The 16,862-nt window shown below is 43.7% G+C and overlaps 2 protein-coding genes across 4 annotated transcripts in view; one reads left to right on the top strand and one right to left on the bottom strand.

The window, feature by feature from the left end:
- The window catches only part of GPR146 (G protein-coupled receptor 146), a 32,471-nt gene extending 20,437 nt beyond the window's left edge, over window positions 1-12,034 (top strand). The window contains 4 exon segments of the mRNA XM_052679915.1: window positions 1,256-1,363; window positions 2,891-2,899; window positions 2,901-2,967; window positions 10,143-12,034. Coding sequence (XP_052535875.1) covers window positions 1,310-1,363; window positions 2,891-2,899; window positions 2,901-2,967; window positions 10,143-11,188 — 1,176 coding nt within the window. The 5' untranslated portion in view covers window positions 1,256-1,309 and the 3' untranslated portion in view covers window positions 11,189-12,034.
- The window catches only part of CUNH7orf50 (chromosome unknown C7orf50 homolog), a 101,636-nt gene that overhangs the window by 45,464 nt on the left and 39,310 nt on the right, over window positions 1-16,862 (bottom strand). The gene's annotated exons all lie outside the window — the stretch shown is intronic.

Here is a 16,862-nt window from a genome sequence, read left to right as displayed (position 1 = left end):
TTGTGAATTGCTTAATCCCTCCTGAGCAGTGGCTCTACCTAAAGCTGAATTACTGTTCCAAGCACTCCTAAAAGATCAACTTTGGTGAACAAAACTGAACTTATTTGTCTTTGTCTCACTTAGCTGCCACAAATAGAAAATCAGAGCAGAACTGCCCGTCAGTTTGTAGCAGCTGTCAGAGATGACAGCACCTCAAACATGCCGTGCCTCCGCTTTGCAGCACCGCAGAGCAGGGTGCAGACATACATGTGTATTATGTACACATTCATCATTCATTTTAGGCATCAGCTCCTTTTGGGTTAACAAGGAAAAGCATCCACTACGCTTCTCTGCTGTGGGCAGGGAGAAAAATATAAATTAATTCTTCATTACAGTTTTACAAAGCAAATTATTTAGCAGCAATTTGTATTCAAGCTAAGCACACAGAATCATGATATTACACTCTTTTTATTCAAATGAAAGGAATTTACATTCACCTACAATCTCGTTAAAGTAAGAATAATGAAGCATTTTCCTTTTTTTTTTCTTTTTTCTTTTTTTTAATGAAAGTGTTCTTTCTGAATGCTTATAATAATTCTGAGGTTTATATTTTAGTATTTTTTCAAATACAGGTTGGCTCTGCTTCAGGTCTAACGCAGCTTTCTGTTTAAACTCCCAAGCCAGCTGGATGCTGCAGGCTTCTGCTGCACAGCAGTGCTTTGCAGAGCTGGGCAGGGTTTGGCTCCTGACAAATACAGCTGGGAGAGCTGTAAGGGAAGTTCAGCTCACTGTGCCCAAGGTTTGCTCTGCTGCTGGCACACACGGCCTTGCAGAATAGCTACTTCCCTGGTAAAAAGTCCTTTCTGGTACAAAAGCAGCTCCTCCAATGGATGCAGACACTATTTGTCGCTGGTTATGCAACTCCAGCAAGGGCTGGGCTATTCCTCAACCACAGTCACATCCTTCCAGTTTGTACTTCAGAAACAACAACAAAACCCTTGCGTGGTGACACGGTGGCACACAGAACAGACCTTCTAGCAGCACTGGGCCCCGTGCCCAGCACCCCTGCACCCCTCTGCCACAACCGTGCCACGATATCACTGTGGTTTTGCAACCGCCCTCTCCGCCAATAGCAGCGTGCAGCTGAAGCTTAAAGGATTATGTGTATGTATGTGCAGGGGAAGTCACATGTAAATACAGACTCGGTGCCATGAACAGGGCTGGTGCAGCCGTCGGCGGGCTGCTGCTAAGCCTCCCTATTGTTTACTCTTGCTAGAGAAATGAGAGGTCGGAGTTTCTGCTGAGCTTACCTTGGAAGGGTTCTGACTTGATGGACAAAATGTTTCTGCCAGCCTTCAAGGAACAGCAGGGCAGTGCCTACCAGGTGAGATTCTTAATAGTTCGCCTTCTGGAATGCTTTTGCTTTCTTTCTGAGTCTGGGAACAATTCGTGTTAACGCTTACGAGCTTTGGGTTGGTGCAAATGAACAGATCCACCGTTACAAAGCAGTGGTCAGTTTTTAGAGAGCAGCTCTTCAGGAAAAACATTGATGTATAAATTGTGCCATCCTGCTACTTAGATCTGCTCGTCCAAAAGAAAGTCACAGAGGGCTTCGTTAAGCACAGCGGTTTTCACTCTCTTACTCATTATGCTGGGCTTCTCACTTACTGCTTCTTCTTTGTATAAGTATGTGCTTCTAAGTTTTTCTTATAGTTGTTATGAATATATGAGATCTTAATTATTTACTTTATATTAAATCCTGAATGGTACGGCAGAGACATAGCAGAGAAATCGATCAGATATTAATCTGATTAGTCCTTAATAAAGAAGCAAAGTTGCCAGTGAAAGTGAGGTACTTGGGAATCTTCTATTCATGGCACAATAAAAAAGCACGCAGCAAACCATACTGTGAAAAACTACTGCAAAGCAGCTAAAAGACACTGCTAATTAACTAATTAATTACAATTAAGCTGCATTTTCATTTATATTATAAAAGAAGGTAAGCCAAAGGCAAACATCAAAGCAGCAGAAATTTCCTGCTTTCAGCAGAAGCTCTGAATAAGCAGAATGACTGCTGTCCTTTTCAGCCTCCATAAGCATTTTCAGCTATGCTAATCACCACAACATTTGCAAATCTGTTTTCTACTGCACTTAGCACAAGACCTACTTCGCTTTAGGGCTCTGCCTGCTGAACTTTACGTCCCTTTCATATAAATGCTAAAGCAGCATAAAAAGGCAGCACGCCATTTCTTACACCAGCATCGCGTTCTGAACGTATTTGATTGGCCCAGTGATTTAAGCCAAAGCAGCGTCCTGTGGATTCCAACAGAATTTGAATCGATTCTGAAATTATGAACAAAAAGAAGTTAATCAAATGTCTGGACAAAGAGACTCATGTGAATGTCTGCCTTCACGATCTGTACATCAGAATGATTCACTTTAGCTGCTCCCTTCTGGGTCTGAACAGCTTTCTCAGAATCTCAGCGTATTTTCCACAGCAGCCAAAACACAGAGCTCACGTACATCAGGATGGACCAGGCAGCTCCAGCAACCTCCTACAAACACTGCTGTAGTGCTGGTATGCACCCTGTATCTGTGGGCCACGTAACAACAACCATTTATCAATCATTACTAAGAAACTGGCTCTGTGACAAACTAATTACTCCTCAGGCTTCCACCCATTAGCACAGAAGGAAGCAGACACTCAAGGTGCATTTATAATTAAGGCTTTATACAGCTCTGCAGTAACAAAATCTGCTGCAGAGGTTGTGCTTTGGAAGGTTTCTTAAAATGTATACACCTAAATCTGCTCAAAGGACAAATCACTGCTAACTGCTTCATGGTATGTGAATCACTACAATTAGTAAGCAGTAGCCCCTATTTGATGTCATTTATTGGGCTGTCCTCCCAGGGACGTGTAAAAAACCTTAACCAGTGCTTCTCAAAATCCTGTGGGTTGGACAGAACACAGGCCAGCAGGTGTCACAGGTAGTACCCTCACCATAAGTATATCACTGATGTTTCTGCAATGAGAGAATCCATACGGAGAACCCTGGGTTACTGAGCCCCAAGACTCCTTTGCACACTTGGTGGGAAGCAACTCCCACCTGCACACCTGTGAAGGCAAACTGAGCACTGCCACGTCTCCAGTGCCCAGCAAACGTCCTACAGCAGTCAGCCATCAGGGTCAGCGCTGCCTCCATGGAGTCTGATGGATTGTTCCATACATGTAGTGCTGCAGGGAGCCCTGTAAGTGATTAACACTATCAATCAACTGAAAATGTTGAACAGCAGGCAAACCCCCCAGCGCTGGTGTAGTGGAGAGGGGAGCTGCAGCAGACAAGCAATAGGTGGACAAATCCGAGCCTTCTGTGCCAATGAGATGCATTGATTAATTTCAAGCTCCTTGTAAATGAAATTCCTACTCCAGATCTTCATAAGAACAATCATCCTAACGTCAGCATTAATATTATACTAGCCCTCCTAAAACCTTCAGTTAAAATACTGTATTCAGCAATTACAAGTGGAGTACAACTAAATCATTAGATGTGCCAGTTCATCTCAAGGAGGCAGCTGGAAAATGGCATTTCCTTCACCGAGCAAAAGAAATCAAAAGCCACAGGAGTGTCAGGAACAAGAGGTCTCAGACTTTAGCTGACAATTATCAGGAAGGTATCTGTTTATCGTCAACGGATGTGACAAATCTTCAAGTCATTTCAGCCATAGTAGAGCTCTGCTTAGGGGCAGACTGTTCTCTTCAAACTCCAGACTCAAACCGGTTTCATACTTACTGCTATCTTGAAAAGAGCTATGTCAATATTCCTGCATTTACGAGAAACCTGAGTGTTTCACAAGAGATTCCTCCGCAGCCAACACGATGCCTTGTTGATCAGACACGGTGTTGGCTTTCACATGTGCCTCTAGTTGGAAATGGCATGATGTTAGAGCTTCCAGGAAAACTACCATCTGTTCTTCCTGCCATTCAGGCAGGAGAATGCCTGCAGAGAATGCTTCCATGCTGCCAGCTCTGAGCAGCATTTCCCATCACAAGCCTTGAGCATGGGAGAAGCCAGCAACGAAGGTTAAGATAAGGGCTCACTCACAGCCATCCCAGCAGGATCCCAGCCTCTCACACTGCCCTGCAGCAAGCTCAGCCCACAAAGAATAGGGATAGTTCACTCTAATTTTGATAGGCAAGGACTGGTCTTTCTTTAACAGAGTGATGCTGATTTAAATCATAACACGTGGCTCATAGACACTGCTTACTCCTGCAATCCTGAGTAATGCTGGAGATTCAGAGATCCAACCATGTGCAAACCTGTGATCTAAGTGAAGATATTTAGCATAAAGATGCTTTGTAATTTTCTCTTTCCTCAAGTTAATATTTATATATATATGTCTCCATGATCTGATCTTTACACACACACAAAAAAAGAACATCTGTGTTTCAAATGCTGGTAGCCACTGTCTGACCTGATCCATGTAATGCACTGTGCTGGGCAGGTTGGCCTTCCTGTACGAGCAGGAGACCCCACCTCATGCCACAAGACATTCAGTGTGCATTAGGAGCTGCACTTTGCTCTGTGGCAAAGTCCTCCCCATCACACACAGATGGTACAGACAAGGGACGGTGAGATTTTCAGGCAGATGCTCTGTTGGAATTCAGAGATAAAGCAAAGTCAGGAAGAGGTGGAGCAAGAGAGCAGTCAGACTCACTCATCTGATATTTGGGCACTAAGATAAGGGACACCCAGTAAGTGACAGAGTTAACCCCTGCGGAGCCCTGGGCAGCTGCTGCTGAGCACGCAGAGCACTGTTGGCAGTGCAGCTCTTGCTGGGGCCGGGTTCTTAACTGCATGAAGGCAGATGTGCCTGGCAGACAGCAGCTGTCTCTGCACATGGGGCTCCTCCTGCACAATCTGCAGTGCCCTTAGTGCAGGGCTATCTCTCCCTCACAAGCTTTACTTTGCCATTAGCTAAAAATAAATTTTCCTTTTTCTTCCAAAGGAGCACCTGAACTCACCTGATGCATCTGTGAGGGCAATCTGCAGACAGCTTAGCTCTGATGTGCCCTTAAGTGAACTCAGGTTCCCAAGGAAAGAGATTAACAATCTAAACAAAATGTGCTAATGGGACTTTGTTAATATTTTGCATTTGGAGGGCACTACATGTATTTATACAGTAGTAATAGAATAATGTAAAGAAAACATTGAAAGGGAAGTGAAAAACTGCATTTACGGTTGGTAGGTTGCTACCAGGCAGCAGAAGTGGGCTCTGAATTATGCTGGAGCTGCAATGCAATGATTTACCACAATGATGCTGTCTATGGAATAAAGGAACAAACAGATTACAGTGGTTGCAAACCATCTGCAGAACAGCAAAAGACTTCACATCACAAGAGCGGGGCCCATGGGAAGGAGCTGAATTGTGAAGTGTTCTCAGGCAGATGTTTGTTTAGAATTTCTGAAAAAGCAGTGAGATGGGCGAGCAATCTCAAAGGATGACCAACACACAGTGAGAAGAGTGACTTCGGAAGCCTGAGCAACTGTGTGCTCACTCCACGTGTGACGGAAATACACCCATCCTTTCTGAGAATTCCGTTCTCGTTGCTGGCTTGACATGCCTAAGAACGCATCGAAGGCAGCCCAGGAAGTCCCATAGGAATGAGAGAAGAAATGACGAGTATCAGCTGAAGAACCTCGTGCTCCCTCTGCCAGGACCGGAACGGAAAGCGGTACTGCAAGAGGAAGAAAACCACCCCACCCCCACTGATCTGCTCCTGCTCTTTTGTTTGTATGCTTTAAGCATCCCAGGCAGGATGTCAGATTTAATGCTACTTTATGCATCAGTTATTACTGTAATCCACTCATGGCTTCCTTCACGTTGTACTGCATGGGATCAACTACATTATAAAATGAAACTGATATCAATTATAAGCATACCACCCGTCAAACTGGTCAATGATTGCACCACGAAGACGCAAATGATGGGGTTGGCAGAGGCCTGTTTTTCTCAGCCCAGCACCCAGTATCAAGCAGGATTTTCTTCTACACTAATGTTTAAAGCATTTTATCTGAGCCATATCATTATATTCCAAACAATAGCAGCTCAGCAGCCACACAAAAAAAGAATATTCGGTTCCTTACTTGCCTGCACTGCAGCATTTTTCCCCTCTCATCTAACCTGGACAATCTAGTTTTACTTTTCTGTACAGCCAGCCAACGACTCCTCTGTTAACCCTTACGACACGTATATCAACTGGTAAGCTGAAAAAAACATCATGTAATGCAGACTTGGAGCTAACAGCAACGTGAGACAGCTTTTTCTCACACTTCAGAGCGTGCTCCCCCTGGGGCACGACTAATGGCAGGGGTGCTATTCTTCCGCAATACCTATCATCCACTATTTAAATGTTTAAGGAGTAACCCATAAATAATACTTAGCATGTCACTTTCTAAATGCACCTTACAGACCCTGATGAGTAGCCAGAATCTACTAAGCCATGGTTCATGCAACGCTTCTGGCAAAGACTTCCAGTTTTCTGCTTCTGCAAACCCCTGCAGTCCCACAGTGCCTCCCCACGCAGCACGCTTTGCTTTCAGTCCCTGCAGAAATTAAGAGACCCTTTGGGAACTCTACAGGACCCGAGGAAGGTACGAATGCTCAGCATCTGCAGAGACTTCATTTGTTGGCAACAGCTTTATAGCTACATATGGCTTATAACGACATTACGGTTTGTGAAAAAGAATATTCAGAGGTCGGATTATCTGTTTAAGGGCACTGTCGCATACAGGTCAAGCAGACAAAAGCATTTCTTTACTAAACTAAACATCTGGACAGCAAGAGGGGGCTACAGCAGAACACAAAACTCAGCACACTATTAACGATCAACCTACAGCTCAGAAACTCCGCAAAAGAAACGATCCACTTCAAGGACACAGAGAACACACGCACACCACTGCTTGTGTGCAACACTCAAACACGGTGAGCTCAGCCATCTTTCCAGCTTCTCAAAAAAAGGAAACACGATGGGATCTGTGACACCATCACAAAGTGGGGCCCTGTCGTATCCTCACAACACTGAAGCAATCTCTGAATTCCACATCAGTGCCCGGAAACCTGCCTCCCCAGCTTCCAGAGCTCGCCCTGGGAGCAGGACAAGCAGCGGGATGCTTCTCAGCACAGTGTGCTCAACCATTGCCTGATCAGGACGTATGGCCTGTAAAAGCGAAACCTCAAAGCCGTATATTCTTATCACAGGTTAAAAATAAAACACTTGCTCTTGAGCAAGAGCGGTGGATCGCAGGGCAGGGAATGGGCTCCCAGATATCCCCAGGGAACCTGAGCACAGACGACAACCCCCAACAGCTCTGATCGCTGCGCAGCCCAAGCATTCTGGGCAGTAAGTCGGAAACCCAGTGGCTGAAGCCCAGCCTCTTGCTTCTTGAGCGGGGCTGTAAACAGCCAAAGGGAGGGGCCTCGCACAGCCAAGCCGAGCCCAGAGTGGTGAGTAAGTCACCGAAGGAAAAACAAGTGCAGCATGCAGCACTGGGGCTGGGAGGCAATGGGCTGCGGGTGCGGTGAGGCGCTCCGGCTGCTGCCCTCCCCGCATGCCCTCCACGCACGTCCCCTGCAATGCCTTCCATGCAAGTGCTGCCCAGGAGAGCCTGCAGGGCTGTGAGGTGAAGGTAAGGCTGGAGGGGTGCGAGCGGCGGGCGGGACACGCGCCTTGCTCTCGGTTTTCCATTTCAAGCGCTGAGGTTGATCGCAATACGATAAAAAGTGTGAGCCCAGACAGCACGAGGGGGAAGCACTGGGGACGGCTGAGTCAGAGCACAGTAAACAAGAGCACTGCAGCATCAGCCTACCCAACACAGCCAACCTGGGACTGAGAAAAAACTGCCTTTTGCCGGAGAAGTGCTCAGTGGGGATCTGTGGAATCCTGCCCATGGAGCATGGTGAGGACTGGCCCAGGGGGCCCAGTGCCTTTGTGGGGAGAAAAGGTGAGCAGTCAGTGCGCCTCACCTGGCCGCCAGGAATGGGTAACAAAGTGTGGTTATTTGGCGTGGGTTTGATTTGTGCTCCTTTTTAGGTGGGTTTTGCCATTTCAGAAAGTTACTATTTAACAGATATCCTGCTTCTTCTGTCATTAAAACGGAGCTGACTAATTTACCTGCAGTTAGAGAACGTCAAGAAAATGGAGTAATTATTACACGCAGTTGCAAAACCAGACATCCCACCAATCTATAAAACACAAAGCAAACACACACACAGAACGCAAAGGCTGCTGACTTCCTTCTGAGACAATACACAGGCAAGTGCTCACGGCTGATGTAACTCAGTCTGTAGTAATCAAAGTTATGTGCTTAAGGGTAAACCTACATAATGGAACTACATGATTGTACCCATGCCTGTGCTTAGTCAGCCTTGCACTCACTGTAATGCATATATTTGCAATATCTTGTTCCAGTCTGCTGCGTTGCTTGAATCAAGCCAGAGCAGTTCAATGAGATGGAATTTTGGTTGCCTTTGACTGTGCAAGACAGCTTTTCTTCTTCTTTTTTCAAGTTTTAACACACCAGATGCTTCCTGAAGACTCACTGGGTTGTTTACAGTGTTCAAAATAGAATGAGGATTAAGGGACAGTATAAAGATACCACGGTAGGTACATCTATGCAACACTCATGCTAAAGAACTGGTCTGAGAATGCAAACAAAAAGGAGGTTTTTATCCAGAGGTGAAATAAATCTTTGCATACAACAGACCTGCATCCTGTGCTACTGTTAAAGACATCTCTTACCTGAGAAAATCTGGCATCAGACTGTGAAATAAAGGCTTATCTGCCCAGCTAAGTGGCTGTATTTTATCCTGCTATCTGGCTGTGCTTACTTAGAAGAAAGTGCACACAAAACAACTGCAGTGGGAAATAAAATGGAACTGGACATGATTCTGGAACATATTCTTCTGGACTTCAGCTGAAGTGTCAGAGGATTAACGCTACAGAGATGGAACTGCACATCTCCCAGTGGTTGCAAAACCCACACTGTATCATTCAGCCATATGGTTCACTGAGTACAGTATGTTGTCTAGTCACATTCATTTTAATTGCACAATGCTTCATGTGGATTCAATTTAATCTTGTTCTCTCGCTGGAAAGAATGCATTTGTGTACTTTTCTGTACCTGCTGAAAGAACACAGTGCTGCATATCTGACCATCTCAGACTACATCTGACACGTGAAATCACCAGCCACACTGTCCTAGGAAAGGAATGACAGCCATGATCTGAAGGCCTTGAATGTTTCCAGTTGTACCTTAGAGATTGCTTTAGAGATTTCTTATTTCTGCATTTCAGAAAGAGACGATGGCTTTGAGGAGTCTTCTGAATTCTGATGACAAAGGACAGCTGGACAATGACTACTGATATTAGCTTACTTTTTGAAGAATTTAAGCTATTGCAGGAGGAAATGATAGTTAATTCCTGTCGTTTTAGAAATACAGGCTGCCCTCCTATTAGGTTCCCTAGACTACAGAGGTCCATTGTTTTTCCAGTACTAAATGGTTGTAGGTTTGAAATCTGAATAGAAAGTTGTAAAGAAAAGCCAGCAAAAAAAACAACAAACCTTCCACCTCATTTCCCAGTTTCCTCTTGCCTTACCAGTGACTGATCCAGCATCCATTCACCAGACTGCCTCAGCTGTGCCTTCTAACAATCACTTTGAGAGAAAACTTGTTTGTATTTACCACATAAAACCATGCAGATTTTTCTATTTTCCATCTTACTGCTGAGATCTGTAGCTCCTCTTATATATTCTTCAGCAACTACATTTGCACAGTATTAAATAAAGGCGCTGCTTCGTAATTTTAAGAAGTACTGATATTGCTGTGCATCACATTGGTATTTCTTTTTTTTCAGCTCATTGCCACTGATTTCCTCTTAAGGAATTGAAACTTGTACATTCATTTAGCAGTCACCTGAAATTTTTGAAACACGGGTGACTTCCTATAGTGAGATGGAAAAGAATTTCCATCACTGACCTTAAACCGGTCAGTTTGGTCATTGGTTACGCGAGCTGCGTGATCTTAAGTGTGTTTTCTTCACATAACATTGCATTTCACTTACACTGCAATATCTGAACACTATTCCTGTTTCTCTCTCTACAGAAAAGCTGGTAACCAGCAGAGAAGATACAAGAGCTAAAATCACTATGTGGAGCTGTGAAACCTTAAACAGTACTGACAACATCGAAGACCAGCATCTCTGCCAGGACTTCCACTTTGTGTTGTCCATCTTTTCCCTACTCTACCTCATCATATGTTTCCCAATTGGCCTGTGCTACAATGGCCTGCTGGTCCTGGTCAACCTGTACAACAAAGCGACCATGACGATGCCCGATGTTTACTTTGTCAATATCGCCATTGCTGGTCTCATCATCAACACCCTGGCACCAATGTACCTCCTAGGTCTTGCCAACACAAAATGGGCCATCTGGAATTCTAACAACGAAGTTTATATCACCTTGCTTATTTTGTTCAACGTCTCATCTTTGGTTACCATGTACTCTACCACATTGCTCAGTCTGGACTACTACATCGAACGCGCCCTACCCAGAACTTACATGTCCAGCGTGTACAACACCAAGCACGTCTGTGGATTCATATGGGGAGGAGCCATGCTCACGAGTTTCTCATCTCTACTGTTCTACGTCTGCAACCACGTATCCACTAAAATAATTGAATGTTCCAAGATGCAGAACAAAGAGGCAGCGGATGCCATCATGGTGTTTATCGGGTACGTCGTTCCGGCTGTCGCAGTACTGTATGCACTTATTCTGATCCTGAGGATACGCAAAGAGGCGACACCTCTGGATCAAGACACTGGACGATTAGATCCATCGGTGCACAGGCTTTTGATTGCCACAGTCTGTACACAGTTCACGTTATGGACACCCTATTACGTTACCCTTTTGGTAAGCACATTTACTTACGCACGAGGAAGACCTGCAGATGAAAACTACAGTCGGATATTACATTTTACCAAGGTTTTATCCAAATTCTTGGCTTTCTCGAGCAGCTTCGTGATGCCTTTGCTTTACAGATACATCAACAAAAACTTTCCCAACAAATTACGACGGCTGCTCAAAAAGATACACTGCGGGAACCAGGGGTGTTCTCACGAACGCACAGCAGTACAGCAAGTCATGACGTAGGCATGAACACCTCTGGTGCTGTTACTGCAGTACTCAGACTGCGATGCGGCTGCGTTGGCACTCAAAGTCACCGACGTGACAGCCCCAACCAGGAGGAGCCTTTAATGAGTGAAAGAGTCTTAACTTTCCAAACGTGTTTGCTGAGATCTGTAAGACTCTGGCTATGTGCTGTAATACCTGTGACATCTAACACTCTCAGTGCACTGAACTGCTTACAAAGCGTAAGCTCTGTCTTCATCATTCTAATACTCCTGTCTGAACAAATCACTAAGCAGATGATGGAAATCCTGACTGAACACACTGCACCTTGCAGGGGAAAAGGCATTACCTTGTTTTCTGTGCAAAGAAGTAACAGCGCTATCCTTGATGAAGTAAATAGTATTTTTCAATGAAGATGATACGGGTGATCTTTGCTGAAGGGCGTATCACCCAATTAAATATGTCCGAATAGTAAATGTTAATTATAAATTAAATTATTTAATTTCCTTCTCCATCATCAAATTCCCTACTCTGCCATTTTCAGAAGCTATATTCTCACACTCTCTAACCTAAGCTATTAACACGTACGACGAATCAGATTTTTCCTAGATACAACAGTAACATGTTTTATTCTTCCGGTGCTTTGTTTGCATCCTAAGGCATTTCAGGAATTCAAAAATATTTATTAACTAATTCTAGGGGAATTGAGAGATTTTTGTTCCACATGTTAAAATGAAGGACACAATGGTTTACAAACTTAAATCAAAACTGAACGAGTAAAGAATGTCTGGCTAAGTGTTATGGTCCACATATGTTCATCTGTAACAAGAGTAATTATCTTAAAAATAAATATGTTTATGATTAACATTTCTTATTTTCAAGGGATACGCTTCTCTACAAATAAACTGAAATCTCTTTAATCTCGGGGATCACTGGAAGTTCGGAACCCAGAAAAAAAAAAAAACCTTTCAATGCATGCAAGATTTTAGGATGGGAATAATACGAGGGATGCTCCAAAAGTAATGCCTCCTATTTTATTTTGTTGGTCCACGATGTCAGAGGTGGATGTTGGTGGGATGGCAATAGAGGCTGAACCTTCCCAGCAATTTTCTGTGACGTGCTGTTGCCCTGTGACAGACGGCAGCAGAGGGGCACTCTGACAAAGTGGCATCGGACATTGGAAGTGTGCACAAAACAAAGGTGTTTCGAAATAAATAGCACTCACTGACATTTTCCAACGCTTGCTGAAGGTTTGTGGAGACCAAACAGTGGGTGTGAGCACAGACAGGGGTGGGCAACGCATTCCAGCAGTGACACTGACTCTGGTCACTCACATGGGTATGGATTTTAACAAGTGCAGTATGCAGGTGCTTGTTGTTTGCTGGCAAAAATGCACAGCTCACGGTGGTGACCGTGTTGAAAAATAGTTTGGTGGCTGAGAATTTGCTCTACCAAGCAGTGTTATTATGCTCTTTGTACCTGCAGTGCTTTCCATGGAAATAAATAGGAGGCATTACATCTGGAGAGACCTACCTACATATGAGTTCCGCTCAACATCAGCTTCTTGCTGACCTGGGGAAAAATGTCTCCCAATGTGATTCACAAATACACAGCGAAAGTACAGTTTCTGTATTTCACAGTGGGGATGGAAAAAACCAACACAGCTCAGAGTGTTTGAAGAACATGAGAAATACAAAAAGCTGCTGGAAACAAAACTACCCTGATCCAAACAACCACCTGCTGCTGTTGTTGCATTAGTGACAGCGGAGGGGACAGAAGTTATGCTAACATTCTCCCATTGGCTGAGGGCTAGCAGGACTTCTTTGCCACTGGCCCTGCAACAAATCATTTCTTTGCTTTATCTATCACAACACAAATCATTCAGCAAGACTTCAGCCAAGAAAAATCAGGGGTTTTCAGCCTCTGGTATAGAAAAACCATAGAGTAAAAACAGAATTAAATCTTCTCTATTGCATCATCTGATCTCATAGCTGGTCATAATTTATGAGCATAGGAAAATGGTGAAGTTTAAGTGAGAAGGAGATGAGGAACAGACTTTTCTCAGATCTTTTCCCCTCTTTTCACCATCATTTGAGTCATTCTTCTCACAGCCATCTTCGCTTACCTGGTTCATACACAGTCGTCATTTACATTATCAACATCCAGCTCACCCCTTCCTCTTTTGCTTTCAATACCATTTTCTATCTCAGTGAGCTTGTTTAACCATTGAAACCCTACACAGCAAGTCATCTATTTGTGTGGTGGTTTCTCCCCATGAAAGCTAGCCAGCATAATCACATTACTTTGCTTCACAGTGTCAGCCTGTAGATTAAAACCAGGTCACAGAAGGAAGCCTTTCCTTATCACCACGTCCATTCACACGCTAATTTATGCCTCTGCAGACACAATACTGGCTTCTTGGTTTTCATAACCATTTTTTGGTTTCATTTTTCTCTTAACTTGAGATATATTCTAAGAATTACAAGCTACACTCATTTGAAGCATTCAAGCTCACGCCCACAGCCGTTCATAGAAAATCCTTCCTTGGAACTGCTGAGTAAATGGAGACTCATCTTCCCTCCGGGGAACACTGGGCATCCTGAAGCACCACGTCACATCTCTCACGTCAAAACTGTTCAACAAATTGTGACCCACGGGGCAGGGAAACAAACAGCAGCAGAGAGGAGCTGGCAAACCTGGGTGTGAGCAGAGCCTCGTGGAGCTGGGACACGGCCAGGGCAGCGGGCTGAGCAGGCAGCACCAGGGCAGCTGTAACTGCTGTGCTGCTGCCCTGCGTCCATTTCCCCTCTTCCTAAGATGCAGCACACTACTTCCCGTGTCTAAGCATTTGTCACATTCATTTCTATTCAGGTTAAATCACCAGGCCGCGGCTCTTTCATCACCTCTTTCTGTCATTCCCCTCATCTCCTTCAGTTCTCTAACCCAAACGTGCTATTCCATTTCATTCTGCTCCTGATCCTTTTGTGCTTGGCCTTGTACACGTGGTAATTCCCAAGACCACCTCCTTCATGACAACTCAACCTCCATCCAACGATTTGGCATGGAAAATGGAACTGCACGGAAAATGGAAGCTGTAACTTAACAGAAGGAGAAAGAACAAGTCTTCTATCATCTACTCTTGAAACCTCAACTTTGATTTTTTTTCCTAAAGATCCTTTTTACTGCAGCAGAATTGAGTTTGTGCATATCCTCGATAATCTACTAAATGTGATGGCAATCATATAGGCAAGGAGTGCTGATAACTTCATGAACAAGACTGACAGAAACTCAAGGATTTTTAAGAGTGAATTTGATGTCTCATTTGCCTCAAAGAAACTGTGCCATGGAATGGGCTGGCTGCTGTTCCTCTAAATTCTGAACTTGATTCCAGTGCTCTCATGTGGTGTCCCTTAAAAAGCAATATTCCACAAAGCAAGAACTTCACAGTATTTATAGAAGCAGGACATGAGCAAGCGCATTAAAATACTCAAGGAAATGCACAATAATGTAACTATGGAGGAACTTTTATGGGCAAATTTCTAAAATACAAAGTTCTCAAGGATGAGGCCTTTCCATTTCGATACCCAAAGGTTTCTGATGACTGTAAATAGGGGCATGCCTACTTTGCTTCTAAATAAATATGAATAAAATACTGCATATATGCAAGATAAAAATCGGTCTACTGATGAAAAAATAATTTTCAAGTAATTCATTAAATTATTTCTTAAAGCAAGTGTATCATTTAAATGCAAACCTCTGGACAGTCAAGTGTACTGTATGTTTTGGTATGTACTTACTGGCATTAGAAAGTAAGCATTTGTTAAGCGCCATCATTAACAGCATTATTTTCTCACAAAATTCAACTTCATGCTCGAGATGAGCTGTGACTTAAAGGCCACTTCCTGAAGAGCCAATTAAGTCTAATCTGTGAACTAACAAAGATGTTCGTCTCTGCTTCTGCTGAAGGTATGAACACAGCCAGTTCAAGTCAGGTCTGTGTTGACAAACCCAGTAGGCGTCCTGGTTTCAAAAGTTTCCATTTAGAAATCAAACTGAGATGCTCTATGAAGATGTAATGTTCAGTTAAGGAAAGAAAGCGACCAACCACTGGAGAATTCCTGGTTCTACTTGAAATAAAGAAACGTGGTCTTTCCATTTCATGTCCAAGAACGACATGAAATGGACTTTTGGCAAAGCTTCACAAAGAAACCACCGACTCCTAAGACTCTAAATAGAGAAAGTGTTAAAGCCCATCTGTTTGGTAAGAGGTGTGGGCTCTTCTTTTTGACAAAAGGGCTACTTGCAGGCAAGGCTAAAGCTGTGCTCCTTCACAGGACCAAAACATCACAACTTCGTGACTTGGATGTCAAACCAGGTGTGGTGAATTATCTAGATTTTCTAGGTCACAATTTTTACATCATTAAAATCTAATTATGCATCAGCATGAAGTCGGCTGGGAATGAAGGCAAAAAGTCACAGTTTTTTCCAGCATAGTGAATCCTACAACTAATAGGACAGAAGAATTGGTGCCAAAAATACAAAGTTGTTGGTTAATGTGTACACTGGCTGTGTGTTTGTCACTTCTTTGTGCAAGTGAACCCAACTGATCATCAGTGTAAACTCAATGTACCATCCAGGCAAGTCAGTAGGTTTACATGAGGCTGAACTGTACCAATATGCAGCAGAATCAGCCCTTGTGTGTGAGCACAGAGAGACCTCAATGAGGACAACCATACTTTGGCACCGAGACAGAAAGCACTGAACTGTTCTATTACAGGAAAACAGGTTACAGCACCGAGGTTAGCAGGAAAATAGAACACCCATATCAGAAAGAGGGGAAGTAACGCTGAAAAAAATAATAACCAAGATTCGGTTCCCTTTTTCTGTGCACGTACACAGTTAAGAACTGACTTATCGTTGCTAAATAAAAATGAAAGCAGGCTGCTGGCCAGGCTGGAGACCTACACATGAGCTGCCCTGCAATGGCACAGGGCTGGGAACAGAAAACAAAAGCGGAACCTGGCCAAGTGCCACTCTGTTCTTCTCTTAACGGAGCACTTCAAGAAGCACTGATTTGGGCCTCAGCTTCTGCAGCTGCAAAGTGCTCAACACATTGAGGAATCTGAAACATATGCTCTAAGATTAATTCTTGCAGCTTTTTGATAAGTAAAACCTTGTGTATTTCTTAACCATATCATGCAATACTTTTTCCAAGTGAAAGCAACTGAATGCACAAAACCAGCTGTGCAGACTCAAGTGTGAAATGTTTCCCATCATATTTCCCTTAACTTTCCATTACCTATCAAAACACTTTGGCATATTTTGAATACATTCTCATCCCGTAGGAGAGCAGTGCATTTATTATCTATTTTCTCACTCCACTTCCTTCCTACCAAGTCTTTGCCTTACCTGGGAAGTGTAGGCCATTTCCTTCGACTCCTCCCTTCTAAAGAACAGCACACTGACAGAATGCTCACATTTCCTTGCAATCCCCAGCAGAAAGCTCATGTGTTGTTACAAACCATGACAGGAAAAGGCTTAAACGATACCAGATTCCTATCAGAGCATTAACGATTCAATATACAAACGTTTACAAAAAGACAAGCCTTCCTTTCAGAAGTTCTCCAGAACAAATGAGTTTTTAAACCAGATGAAACGGATTCACTTTCTGGTTATAAAGCACCTGAAGATGCTT

The sequence above is a fragment of the Tympanuchus pallidicinctus genome, unplaced genomic scaffold (assembly GCF_026119805.1).
Source record: "Tympanuchus pallidicinctus isolate F22 unplaced genomic scaffold, pur_lepc_1.0 scaffold18, whole genome shotgun sequence".
Classification (NCBI taxonomy): domain Eukaryota; kingdom Metazoa; phylum Chordata; class Aves; order Galliformes; family Phasianidae; genus Tympanuchus; species Tympanuchus pallidicinctus.
This window is presented reverse-complemented; position numbering and strand designations above follow the sequence as displayed.